The 14,769-nt window shown below is 33.6% G+C and overlaps 1 protein-coding gene across 1 annotated transcript; it reads left to right on the forward strand.

Annotated features, from left to right (window-relative positions):
- The first annotated feature begins 1,452 nt into the window (after positions 1-1,452).
- LOC130799827 (glucose-6-phosphate isomerase, cytosolic) lies at positions 1,453-14,548 on the forward strand. The gene is made up of 24 exons (XM_057663076.1): positions 1,453-1,715; positions 1,953-2,006; positions 2,104-2,180; positions 2,304-2,385; positions 2,542-2,589; positions 2,876-3,031; positions 3,109-3,205; positions 3,324-3,366; positions 5,021-5,088; positions 5,170-5,254; positions 5,677-5,725; positions 8,160-8,232; positions 8,309-8,369; positions 8,459-8,525; positions 8,777-8,833; positions 8,952-9,005; positions 9,116-9,244; positions 9,481-9,544; positions 9,655-9,728; positions 10,064-10,117; positions 10,200-10,268; positions 10,424-10,513; positions 10,670-10,777; positions 14,148-14,548. Exons 2-24 carry the CDS (start codon positions 1,956-1,958, stop codon positions 14,196-14,198), a joined length of 1,707 nt encoding a protein of 568 aa, XP_057519059.1. The 5' UTR covers positions 1,453-1,715; positions 1,953-1,955; the 3' UTR covers positions 14,199-14,548.
- Positions 14,549-14,769: the final 221 nt, after the last annotated feature.

Genomic DNA, 14,769 nt, shown 5'->3' on the forward strand with positions numbered 1-14,769 from the left:
AGATACATGATGTGTTTCATGTATCCCAGTTGAAAGCTTTCCATGGGAGACTTCCTCAAGGTACTCACATCCCTGCTTGGTTGACTGGCATGGACCCTAATGATGCTTACTCTAGAGAACCTGAGGCTATACTTGATCGAAGAATACACAAAGTTTCTAACAGTGCACAAACTCAATACCTCATCAAATGGCATAATATACTTAGTGAGGAGTCTACTTGGGTGGCAGCTGATTGGTTTCATCAACAATTTCCTACTTTTTCCACAGAAACTTGAGGGCAAGTTTCTCTACGGGGGGACATTCACCTTGTCTAAAAGTAGTTAGAAGTAGTTAGGAAGTAGTTATGTTTGTTAATTGTGTTTTAGTTGAGTTTGTTATTTTTGGCGCGAAAGTTAGTTAGGATACAATGTTAGACTTCTTTCCTCTCAATTCTGTCTTCTTCTTTCTTTAATTCTGGTTTCCTTAAGTTGTGATATCAAAGTTTTGAGCCTAATCAAGGGTGTCAGCACTACATGATCATCAGTAATCTTGATAGTTATTTGCATCAATAGTTATTTGTTGTTCGTGAAATTAATTAAAACTTAAAATCAATCAAAATCAACTTTCTTATCATTAGAATTAGAATGGCTACCTGTGCTTATTATTTCTTTTTCAATTTGCATCATTTTTTTTTTAATTTGTGTTGTAATCTTTTTTTTTTTTTTACAAACTTATTTTCTATTTTTATCTAAGCCATTCTTTTTGTGTCATCCACTTGTTTTTTTTATCTTATTATCCAACTCAATTGAACCACTTAAAAGAAAATCAATTTTCCTTTGTCCCTCTCATTTTGTACCTAGTAGTAGGTGCTAAATAGATTAAATTTAGTGAGAAGAAAAATTAGATTGAAAAAAAACAAGTAGAGGATATATAAATAACTGATAAAAATTGAAATATAGTACTCCCTCTGTTTTCTAATGAAGTTTCAATGTTCAAGGGAATTAAGAAAAATAAATCTTTTACATAATAGATATAATATTTTATTGAATAATAAATTTGATAAAGAAAAAGTGATAATCATAAACATTAAAGAATATTAAAAGAAAGTTGGTAGAAAAAATATGGTGACCACTACTAATATAAAAATATTTTTAAGATTTAGTGAAAACATATTGAGACCATAAGGAATATAAAAATGTTAAAATAAGGTTAGCGAAATGATATATGGGAATATAAGTATTAGGAATATTAAAATATTAAAATAAAAATAAATAAGATTATTTTTGTCCTAAATTTGTCATATAAATAAAAAGATTCTTTACGAGAATAACAATTAGAACACCAAAAATGAAAATGAGAAATTTTTTAAGGAACATAAGAGTATTTATGAGTTTGTAAATAAAATTAAAATAATGAAATATAAAAAAATAATGTAAAATCAATAAACAAATTATCATTCCCTGTTCTTTTTTTCTTTTATAAAAAAAACTTTGGTAAACATTCCCAAGAGAAAAGACCCACCGAATTGACAGAAACCCACGTACTTGTTCTCTTTATTTATGAAAAGCCATTGTCAAACTAATGGGGCATTTGTCATGCTCTGAAGAGCCTTCTGTTGTTCTTGTTCTTTTTCTTTTTCATCCTGTTTTTCACCATTTTTTCCTTTTTCTTTATCACTCATTTTAACCCACAAAATCTATACTAAATAGCTTCAGAATCCGACAATTTTATCGACCGTAAGTGTTTTTTTTTTTTTTTAATTTTTTTTAATTTTTTTAAATTTTTTTATCTTCAATCTCCCTATCAATTCTCATTGTTTTTCATTCTGTAATTTGAATCAGTCTGCTTTAGATTTGTATAGCTTCTGAAATTTGTTTATGAAGTATGTAAATTATTTTTTTTATCTGAATTGGGTTATTGGTGGATTTTTATATTGGGTGAATAATTGATCTAATTTGTTATTCCAAATGTAGAATATGGCATCATCTACCCTTATTTGTGATTCTGAAGCTTGGCAAAACTTGAAGGTAATAAGAATTTTATCTTCCTGATTGCTCAAAAATTGTTCCTTTAGACCTACTAATATGTAAATTCCATTTTTGGGTATAATTATGTACATATTAGACACATGTTGAGGAAATTAAGAAGACCCATCTTCGTGATTTGATGAATGATGCTGAAAGATGCAAGGCCATGATGGTGTATGTTTCTTACTTTCATTTTTTTTCTTCTTATTAGAATGACTATAACTCTTTTGAATAATGTAATGATAGAATTGTTATTAATTGATTTTGATAATATTGATTGTTGTTATTTATTTGAAGTGATTTTGATGGTTTGCTGTTGGATTATTCTCGACAAAATGCAACTCTTGATACCATGAATAAGTTGTTTCAGCTGGCAGAGGTAAGTTGGAGGTTCTATTGTTTGGTAAATGTCTTTGTTAATTGTTATCAATAAGAATGATAATGTTGCATACATTAGATGCTCCAAATCTTGCCATTTGGGTAATGGAAAGTTGTATGAAAAAACTCGCTCCTAATTTTATCTTGTGTTTTGTAGGTTGCCCATCTTAAAGAGAAGATTAATCGTATGTTCAATGGAGAGCGTGTAAGTTTCATGGTCATCTATGTGGTTTTCCGATAGTTAATTTTATGGTATTCATAATTAGCTAGCTAATTGCTTGTCAAATTCGTGATTCGCTCAAAATGAACAAAAAATAGGCTAAAATCGACCATAATTTTCCTTTTCTGATTTGCGTGGAAATTAGCGAATAATGTGACACTGGTAGAAACACATCTCTCTAACTCCCTTGCGTTTAAATCAATTTTCCTGTTAATTGAAACCCAATGCTTTCTCATACAGCCTTCTTAATTTGCTTAATTACTTGTATCAGATCAATAGCACGGAAAATAGGTCCGTTCTCCATGTCGCACTTCGTGCATCACGAGATGCAGTAATAAACAGTGATGGGAAAAATGTGGTCCCTGATGTGTGGCAAGTTCTGGACAAAATTCGGGATTTCTCTGAGAAAATTCGAAGTGGTTCTTGGGTAAATGCTAATTTCTTACTGCTTGGATTCTCTTGTGGTGTCTGCTGAAATTTTATTGACTGATAAGCTACATTCAGGTTGGAGTCACAGGGAAAGCGTTGACAGATGTTGTTGCAATTGGTATTGGAGGGAGCTTTTTAGGACCTCTCTTTGTGCACACGGCTCTTCAAACAGGTTGGAATATGCAGCCTCATTGTGTTTACTCTCTTTTTAAGTTTTTAAAGTAAGGCTTTATAGAAGCTTCCCTTATTTATCTCGCCTCTCTGATAACTTTGATATGAGGTATGCATAGAACCTGAAGCTGCTAAATCTGCTCAAGGACGTCAGCTGCGCTTGTAAGTTAGACCATTATGGTGTTATTTAGTTACCCTTATTTAGCATTCATTTTTTTTTACTTTCACACATAACACAAATTTATGCATTTAGGTTTGTTCATATAAATATTCATATAAATAAGGATGTATTTTAATTATGCTTCTATTCCATAAAAAAAAAGCTTGGTGAGGGTCTTTTACTATTTTTGTTCATGTATGGGGTGTGTGTGAGAGTGTGTTTCTTTCTTCTCAACAACTCAACTTGAAAAACTTGTTTTTGGTTAAGCGATCTTGCCCAAGTATGTTAAAGTATTGTTCATTGTGCTTGAAACTTGATCTTGCCAGTCTCATATTGCTCCCTCAAGTTGGCTAATCGAATTCAGTTCCTGCATGATAATCTTCCAATCTTCAGAGACCTTTTTTCTAAATATTCATATTAGATGGATAGCCTTGGGTTGGTTCATAAAGGGAATTGGTTCGTTTTTCTCTTAGAGACCAATTTAAGGTCAAGTACGATTTCCACACATGTTATTCAGTAGCTCTCACATAGAATGTAGTGGATAATTATGGGATATATTAGTTTCTAAATACAATCTCATGATAGGAAGCAAAAAAGTCTCTGTTGCAATGTGCTTCTATCGTATCTGGATCTGGTGAATATTAGGGTGGAATTGTCCAATTGTCATGTTGGTATTTCATGTGACTTATACAATAGTGGGGCTTGAGGACTAATAACAATATTTCATTACCTTTAAGTGGCTCCCACCAATATAATGGAGGTCGAATATACGCAACCTTACCTATCTTAGTTATGACAAAGAAATTATGTTCATTTGACCTGTGAGCAAACATCATCTAAACTTCACATAAACAAGAATTGCACTTTGATTCAATGATCCATTTTCATGTCTATTAATAGCGATTACTAAAATAAAACAATGCTGAAATCATCACCTTTCATAATTGCATATGTGTCACTTTCTCGACAAAAATTATTCATCTAAAATTTTGATAATGTCATTATTATTACTATATTTTTTATACTTTTGACTTTACTAACATTTATGACTAAAATATTATCCATTTTGATTGATTTTTGACTTTTTAGGTTACATCTTTTAACTTCATATTTTATACCATTTATTTTTTTCAATTATTTATAAAAGTTTTCCATTTTTAATTATATATTATTTAGTGTATTGTATGTTTTGAGGTGGTTAAAACATAATATACTTTTACTTTGGATTTGTTTTTGTGGGTTATACTATTGGCGACTTAAATGCAATGCTTAATTTCAATATTTTTTGACTAAATTTAGGATGTGACTATCTATATGTAAGACACTTATATATGTTTTTAAAGTGTTATTTATAGTTGTAACATTTTTTGTAAAATAATGTAATATTTATATTTGTTAACAAAAAATTGTATGTTTTTTTATCAAAAAACTCATAATTTAGTATTTTATACTCTAGGTATTAACCATTTGGCCTTTTTTCAAAATAAAAAATAGAAATATGTCTACAAATAAAGTACAATTTATATCTTAAAAATTTATTTTCTCACTTTATACAGTCACTTAATCTAAAATTAAAGAACTATAAATCTTTTGCCCCGTCAATATAAGGGACATGGGCCTATGTGCTAATATACCATTTAATTACTTATGCTGCAGTTTGGCAAATGTTGATCCAATTGATGTTGCAAAAAATATTACCGGACTGAATCCTGAGACTACTCTAGGCAAGTATTGTGAAGTTAAGCTTTCTAGTTTTGTTTTGGAAATTTATCTGTTGATATGCTAATTCTTCTCTGGTGTTACAGTTGTTGTTGTATCAAAGACTTTCACGACTGCAGAAACCATGTTGAATGCTCGGACTCTAAGAGAATGGATTTCCTCTGCTCTTGGGTTAGTGGTTGCTGTCTATTTTTGCTGCAACTTAGCTTTGATTTTTTAAGTTCTCAAAAATATGGATGATTTGCAAACGATTTAAAAATATTGAGCAAATATAAGTAATGAAGTATTAAAAACATCATTGCTATACGATACCCAGGAAAACAAATCCAATTCTATAGACCCTCTTTGTTTCAACGCGTTTGCCTCATTGATTAAAGAACTACAAGAGCTTTTTCAGGGTTGATGGGGCAAACTCATGTGGATGGAGGGAATAAAATTTTGACGCATTTCTTCTCATTTTGTTACATTTTCATTGATGGTGCACTTTTGGGCGATTCTGTGGTATATAACAGCAAGATAAAGCCTGATGGTTTTATAAGTTGATGATTTTCTCTCTGGTCTTATACTTACATGTTCATATTGTTACTGTGCAGCCCTGAAGCTGTTGCGAAACACATGGTGGCTGTTAGCACAAATCTCACGGTGATGGCATCTCATTCACGCACTTTTGATGATACTTATATTTCAATTTTATTTTGCCTTCTTTCAGAGGCAATGCTTAATTCGAGGGCCATTTGTTAATTTTTTTAAATCGGATGTAACTAAAGGAGTTTCATTTTTAATCGCAAAAGTTGAGTCCCATGGAGTTTTTATTTCATAAGGATTTTCTAAAGAAGGATTTTCATTTGGAAAAGGAATGAGCTTGTAGTTAAAAGTGAGTTGCATTTGAGAGAAATCCAAAAAGTAAATGCTCAAAATTATGCAACAATACGAATTAGTCTTTTGCAAGGCCAAATGTACTATGTGCAAGTATTAAGTAGAGATGTTTCACAGAGTCGAACCCAACTTTGTCGAAACGCCAGTGCTAGCACAAAATTTTTCAGAAGTCACAAAATAGCATAAAATTGAAATTTGTTTACATCATAGCTGGAAATGACAAAAATACTATTAACTTTTATTCACACCATGATTTTCAAAAGTAAAAAGTAAGGGCATTCTTGTCATTTCTTGCTATGGTATGAATAAATTTCAATTTTGAGGCTATTTTGTGACTTTTGAAAAAAATGAAAAGTTTTGTGCTACCATTGGATTTTCACCAAAATTGGATGCTACCATGTGAAATAACCCTAACAAATACTATTGATATTTGATCTACTTAGATTATTGGAAGATATTGAACTACAAGAATCAAGTTCTCCTATTTAACTTTGTGGGCCTTTTGTTTTTCAGAATTGTGTTTCTTTAATGATTCTAAGAAAAGACTTGATTGAGTTTTAATATTTAACCGGAATGATTGTCAATTTTGAAATGCAAGTGTATAGGGAGTAGTTAGGGCATCCAAGATGTCCAATGTGACACAACAACAACGATGTCAGAGCCCTTAATTGCAAAAAGATTGAGGTCGGCTACATGTTACAATATATGAGTTCCAATGGTCGTCCACATGGATTTTTCTTCATTCATTTCAATTTTCTACCATCTCAGTTTTTAAATCTAGATCTTTCATATCCTTTTGCACTCTTATACCCCAAGTCATCTCCGGTCTTCACCGCCCTCTATTTAAGTCTCTCGAGCTTTAATCTTCTATCTTCCTTACCAGTTTGCTAATACATCTTCTTTGGAGATGCTCAAACCATCTTAAAGAATTTCTTTCATCTTTTCCTCAATATTTGCAACTCCTTAACACTTTCTTATATTTTCGTTTCAAATTCTATCTCTGAAGGTATATCCACTCATCCATCGAAGCATTCTTATTTTCGCTGCTCCCATCTTTCTACTATAGTTCTTAAAAAACTTCGACATTTGATCCCTATAGTAGCATTGGTCTTATGGTCGTTCGATAAAACATGCCCTTTGACTTTAAGGTATACCTTGATCACATAATATTCAAGTAGCACTTTTGTCACCCAGACTTAATTCTATGGGTCACATCTTGTTGGATGCCCCCACTACTTTGAAAATGATCATAGAATGTGACTATGTTTTATTGAGCCGGTTGTCACTAACCTATCGCTTTCCCTCATCTATCTGGCTTTGGACCAAAAATAAGCCTCATAGTCAAAGTTTAAACTTTGACCTTAGTTTAAAATTTGTTAAGGGGGTTGGGGGAGAGCTTGGGAGGTGGAGGGTTGAGTTGATATATATTTTTTTTTGGTTCATGTACACCAATATTGTTTGGATCATGGATTTGGCCTTTTGATATTGTTGTTGTTTAAGGAGGTGTAATTGAATAGATTTGAGGTTATTACAAAGTTATGGGACTTTGTCCCACATCGGTTGTTTGAGCAACTAATGTGGGGTTTATAGAGTAAATGGACTCTCTCACCTACAAGGGTAGTCTTTTGGGTGTTCTCTTATTTGTTCTATAACAATAATATTAAAGCCGACTCAGAGTGGTGGCTTACGGAGTGGTGGTCTGGGTTAAGCCAGTCGTGACCAATGAGGAAGTTTGAACTTATGGGGGTTCGAATGTAATGGAATGGAATTGAGGCTATTACAAAGTTATGGGACTTCGTCCCTCATCGGTTGTATGGGAAACTAACGTGAGGTACATACAGTAAATGGGCTCTCTCACCTACTAGGCTACTCTTTTGGGGGTTTTCTCTCATTTGTTCTGTAACAGAGGGATGCTTGAGGGTTAATTGTGTTGGGAACTGGGGAGGCACTGAAATTGTGAAAACATTTTAGGAAGATAAGTAGTGATGCAGTTGGACTGAAACATACTCTATACATTATAATTTGTTCTGTTTGATGGGGCGGGGGGCTTTTGCGGAAAGAAATCCTATATGTATTAAGTGTCTACATGTATAGTTGTGGACAAAGAAATCTAATAAGAATAAATGAAAGCGATTGTAGTCATTGTAGAATCTTTGTTCTGATTTTTACTAATCAAAAATATAAATTTGTCTTCATGCAGCTTGTTGAAAAATTTGGCATCGATCCAAATAATGCTTTTGCATTCTGGGACTGGGTTGGTGGCAGATATAGTGGTAAGTGTACTTTCAAAATTTCATAAAAGATGTTTCTTTCCGTTTAAGTTTTCTAATGATGAATTATTGCTTTCAGTTTGTAGTGCAGTGGGGGTTTTACCTTTATCGCTCCAGTATGGGTTTCCAATAGTTGAGAAGTATGCTTCCTTGCTTTATATCTTACTACAGTATATGTGTACAGTATACATTACTCAGCATTTAATATCATTTAATATTTGCGCTTCAGGTTTCTGAAGGGAGCTTCGAGCATTGATCAACATTTGTACTCTGCACCTTTTGAGAAAAATTTGCCGGTAACTGCCTACCTTTTGTTAACCTCTTGCCGTTCATTTTCTGCCTAAATGGGCGTGCTTTACTGCTATTAGCTATTTTACAGTTTTATACTAGTAACGATTCCATTCTTGATACGATGCTATCTTTTCTAAAATGGTTTTTCAACTGGTAAATTGTTGTAAATTTTGTGTATTTTCCTTTGAGTACTGGAAATTTAGGAATTTTATTTCTCTTTAGAGTCTTTTAATAATGTCTATAAAATGTGCTTCAGGTGCTTTTAGGTTTGCTGAGCATTTGGAATGTTTCATTCCTTGGACATCCCGCAAGAGTACGTGTACATCCAGCTTTTAATAATGTCTATACATTAAGTTATCGGTTTTTTGATCTAGATGTTTTTGGTAACTTACTGTAATGAAACTAATGATCTTATAATTTGAATAATACAGGCCATATTACCTTATTGCCAAGCATTAGAAAAGTTTGCTCCTCATATTCAACAGGCATGTTTTTTTCGATCTAACAATATTGTAGTACTTGTTCACTTTTTTAGTATCTCTCTCATTGAGGCTTTTTGCTCTTAATTTACACACTCAAGTTGGTCTGGCTCTAGGTTAGTATGGAAAGTAATGGAAAGGGTGTCTCAATAGATGGGAAAGTGCTTCCTTTTGAGGCCGGTGAAATTGACTTTGGTGAACCTGGAACGAATGGCCAACACAGTTTTTATCAGCTAATTCATCAGGTCAATCTTTTGTTATATTGTGCATTAATTTACCATTTTATTTTAATCATTTGATTATTAGTAATGTGAATCAGTGAATATTTTGTTAACATCAGTTGATAAATTGAAAATATTCAAAATTTCTTGCATTTAGTATTTGCTCGTTTGTCAGAGTTGTCTTGTAGATTTAGAGCTCCTAGACAAGCCTTTTTGTAGGTTAAGTCATGTCTCTGAACATTCTGGTTTTGTTACTTCAGGGACGTGTTATCCCCTGTGATTTCATCGGAATTGCTAAAAGTCAGCAACCTGTATATCTCAAAGGTATTTATCTGAATATATTCATTTAACTATTTCATTGAGCTTTCCTCCCTATTTGATGCTCGGATGCATGTCGTGGCTTCACCTTCATTGATGAATGATTGAATTTGCAGGAGAAGTAGTGAGTAATCACGATGAACTCATGTCTAACTTCTTTGCACAGCCAGATGCCCTAGCTTATGGAAAGGTAGGTTTGCTTTCTACATTAGGAATTAGAGATATAATGCTTTGCATGTCCAGAATTCCTGTCAATCTTTATTTTATACTGAAGAATTCTTTCAATCATTAACTTCACCACTCTAGGATTCTAATTGGAGTGTTGAGTGTGTTCCTGTTTTCCTTACAAAAATATTTAGTATTACTCCCCCTTTTTTTCTTAATAACAGACATCTCATTGAGGGAAAATTTTCAGTAATCAAAATGTTTCATAATTTTCTTGTGTAACCGCTAGATTTTTTCCTCTCACTCGGCTAAATTGTGGAGATCGTTAGTTGTCTAATCGTAAAATATTTATTTCTATAGACTCAAGAAGAGTTACAGAGGGAGAATGTCTCTCCACATCTTATCCCACACAAGGTAAATTTTCTGGAACATTTTTTATCTATAAGGCGTAGTTACTAATCCTGTTTAAGAAATGACCCCTGATCTGACTGTACAGACCTTCACTGGAAATCGTCCTTCTCTGAGCCTTCTGCTTCCATCTCTGACTGCATACAATGTTGGACAGGTTTGATGCCCCTATCTCTTTCAAGATTTTTTGTATGAATTTATGATGAAACATGCACATAGTTGATACTTACATGATAGTGATCAGTCTCTCTAAGGTTTATCCATTTGCAATGTTTTAGCATTTATCGGTTTAGCTGTGTTTATGTCCTGCAGTTGTTGTCCATCTATGAACATAGAATTGCTGTTGAAGGATTTGTATGGGGTATCAATTCTTTCGATCAGTGGGGAGTTGAGCTGGGAAAGGTAAAACAGTTCATGTAGTTTTCATAAACGATTATTTTGACAAAAATCAGAAGTAAACTTTGTAAATCTCAAAGTTTGTAGAGTATGAACTGATTGTTCTTCTCTCTCTTCTTTTGTGGTTGCATTTCTTAGTTATCTCTTTCTTTGGTAATGCAGTCACTGGCAACTCAAGTTAGGAAACAGCTCCATGCATCTCGCAATAATGGAGAAGCAGTCAAAGGGTTTAATTTTAGTACTACAACAGTGCTGACAAAATATTTACAGGTATATTGAAAAAAATACAGCAAATATGCTCCTGCAATACCCTGTTCATTGACAAAAAGTGTTATTTGTGTGTGTGATTCATGGTAATAATCAGTGATTCAGTCCAGTTCAAGTGAAGGAATGTTGGTATTCACAGGAGATTTATGTGTCGATAGTACGAAGAAAAAAGATTGGATTATCGGAAATAAGATTTTCAAAGTAGAAAGAACTAAAGAAAGCATGTCTAAATAAGAGAGGTAGCAGTTTGAAGTGAAATGCTTATGACAGATTATAATGTTCATATGCTATTAAAATTCATCTTTTGGATTTAGTCTCTGTAAGCCAATCATTATAGAAAAACAAATGTTTTATATGGGGGAGGGGGGGGAGAGCGGGTTGGGTGGAGGGGAGGGGACGCACCCGCGGGGGGTTGAGGTCTGAAAAGTGCTTAGATTTTAAAATTTGGTCTTAATAAAGTCAGTTAATATGGACATTTCAGTAATGCAGCTCTTGGTCTAACACTACAAGCTTAATACATTCGTGGTGATGAATGCTTCAAATCTCTTTAGTGATAAGAATTTGTTTCTTCGAGTGTATCCATATCTTCTCTAAGGTATCTCCGTTAGATAAATAAAAGCTGCTGTGCCTATTGTTTGTTTCTACACCCAGATTTGTCTGTCTTGCTTTTTTTGTTGAATAGGTGTTATTAGCCAACTCTATAATTTTGGGTACGTTGGACCTCTCATGACCTGTAGAGTAACGATGATGGCTTCAATTAAAGCTTTTTTTTTTTTTTGTGTGTGTGTTGGGGGGGGGGGGGGGGGGGGGGGGGGGGGGGGTTACGCGCAACATCTTGGTTAACTATGTATAAGAATAGAAACAATCAGTTACAGAATATTTGGTTTCATATTTTTGGCTTACACCAAGGTTTGACTATTAAAATATGTAGTTTCACCTTGAACATAGAAAGTAGAATAACTTGGTTTGGAGTCTGATCCTCTACTTTAAAGCACACTTGTGTATAGGACAATTCCAAAGAAAATCATCATCATTATCATCTAAAGTTATGACAGGGTATAGGAAGGATAAAAGACAATAGGCCATACCCTTCAAAAGGAAGCTGCGACCAATAAGTACCTGCAAATGAAACAAAGGAAATACAAGACAAGATAAGACATGTAGCAAGACAAGACAAGACATGATAAAACACGACAAGTATTGAGGATAAAAACATAAACCAAAGGAATACAAAAACAATCATAAAAGTCCAAACAATAAACAATGCAACTCATTCATGTCGTTCTTAAACGTTTTCTTAGGCCTACCATGACTTCTCTTTCTATCAACACTCAACAGTGATGTTCTCCACCCTTCTTACAGCCGCGTAGGTGATCTTCTTTTGCATATGGTCAAACCATCTTAATCTATTTTCACGCATCTTTTCAGATGGGTGCAACCGCTAGCCTCTCTCTTAAAACTTGGTTCTTGATCTTATCCATCCTGGTATGTTCATACAACTACCATAACATTCGCATCTTTGCTACTTTCAACTTGTTCAGTCCGATATAACAAGACTGGTCGGACTGCAACTCGATAGAATTTTTCTTTTTAATCTAATATTCTTTCACACAATACTCTAGTGGTTGTTGTCCATTTAAGTCATCCAGCTTAAGTTCAATGCATTACTTTTTCATCAATCTCTTCATTACTCCGGATTACTTATCGTAAATAATAATATTTGGTCATTTGCGCAACATCTTCTCCAATAGTCACTTGAGCTTCTCCCATTCATGGAATTCAAACTCGTCCTTACGTTATGTAATGGGCGTTATGTAACATGTTGGAGAGTTGTCGCTATGTTAAATCCCGCTATATAACGGTGAACAATTTTTGCGGTCAAAACTCCTCATTGACCGTTGCGTAACGTATAACGTCCAATATTTCTACCGTTACAACGTTATTTTTCAAGAAGTAGTTATAGAATTTTTTTTTTCCAACATCTCACTAACTTGTAGAAAAAGTTTATCTAACATATCCCTTTTAAATTTCATTTATACCCATTAATTTTAATTATTACAAGTCACTTGAATTTTTGTTAATTATGATGTTAATCATTAAATGAAATAGTTAACTACTAAGTTTATTATTGATTAACATTAACTAAAAGTACCTCAAATCCTCAGATCTCTTATTCACAATCCTTTTTTTTCGAGGGTTGCCCTCAAATCCTCTAGCCTTGCATCGACTTTCTTCACTAGTTTCCACTATGAACACAATATCATTAGTGAATAGCATATACCAAGGAACACTTTTCATGAGTAGATTTGAACAGCTCATCAAATATTATAGCGAATAGGAAAGGGCTACATGTGAGGCTCCATCAAACTATCTCAGATTGCCTTTATATATCTAAGTGATATTAAGTTGCTGATGAGGTACCCAAAATGGTTTGAAAACACGTGGCATTGTACACATATGGTCTAGGGCAGTGGACAAGTGTGCCGGAAGATAGTAGTTAGGTGGCTAGGGTAGGCTATGTGCCCAAGGAGATGTGTCATTTGCTTAAGATTAACTAGCAGTCGTGTGGTGTTGTAATAGATTGGCATTGTTCCAGACTATTAGTACGTTGATAGGCAAAAAATTATCAAAATGGCAAGGAACGTGAGCATGGCATAGTTAAAAAGAAATTGTAAATGGATCTTGTAAATCAAAGATCAGAATAGAACATAGAAAGTGTATAGATAGGACAAGCATTCGAGATGCTTGTTACCCTCCTAGGAATTAGTATGAACTCGCCAATGAGTTTACAATATTTTTCCGCTGATCTTCTCCAATCCTCTCCTTTATTTATACTATAATCTCTAACTAAATCATTTTAAAATACCCATGATTTCCTTATACTCGATATATCATTGCTATTATGTTTTTCCACTAAAACTTGGCCTTGTGGCCTTGTATTGGGATTAACTATGTTCAAGAAATGTGCATGATTCCATACTTGTGGTGGTTGCATTGCACTTCACGATTCTGCGTATTCGAGCATTTTTAAGTTTTTTGCTAGTCAAAAAGAATCGATGTGTCTGTAGTCGCATGTGATGTAGAATATCTGGAGAAATTTTCACATTTCCTAAAACAGCAATCATTTTCATATTGTGATATCCATGATACATTTCTCAAATTTACTTTATATACAAGACCTTTTTGATTTCGTATATACTTGGATCTTCCCTTGCATTGCTTTCAGTACACATGGATGGTATTTACTTGTAGGTTAGTAGTTGAGTAAGTGATGGGATATGTATAGTATGCTTTAACTACGTAATTATCTATGTTTAATGTCGCTGGCTTATTATTTTAGCAAATCAGATCTAACTTGAAAACTTTCTTGCAGGGAAGTTTCGATGTCCCTGCTGAGCTCCCAACAAAATTACCACAGGTGTAGTACGTCTTTTGCTTCAAATATGCAAGTTGACGTTCTTTATGTTGTTAGACTATCCGCAAGGCTTATGAATATCTCCAATGGGAACTCGATAAAGTTGGGATTGGGTGTTTGACATTCATCACATGTGATGTGAGTTGCTGACTTGCTGTACTGTTGCTTTATTATGTGCGTTTCGAGAGAAAAGATCACCAGGAGCTGGTGCCTTTTGTTCTGTAGTACCATGGAATGATTGTATTACCAGCTACTCTTGAGTAATACTTTGCATTTGACATAATGTAACTGATACTTTGTCGATTTTGTCGATAAATCTGATCGTTTCTTGAAGTAAAGTAGTGATGATGCTTGTTGAAGTCGAAATATTTTCAAATTTGAGTTTTTGGTATATTATTTTCATATCTTTTGGGAATGTTCCCTTGTTTAATGTTTCATATCTCAAGTGCCTCTCACAAATCATTAACTTCATCCAAAGCAAAGCAGGAGCCAAGAAGTACTAAAGAATAAAAAGAAACTAAAGAGCCCTGCATTCACTTATGTTATCAATTGCTACTCAAGAGAAACAAATATTTTTCTT

This window comes from Amaranthus tricolor, chromosome 14 (genome assembly GCF_026212465.1).
Source record: "Amaranthus tricolor cultivar Red isolate AtriRed21 chromosome 14, ASM2621246v1, whole genome shotgun sequence".
NCBI lineage: Eukaryota > Viridiplantae > Streptophyta > Magnoliopsida > Caryophyllales > Amaranthaceae > Amaranthus > Amaranthus tricolor.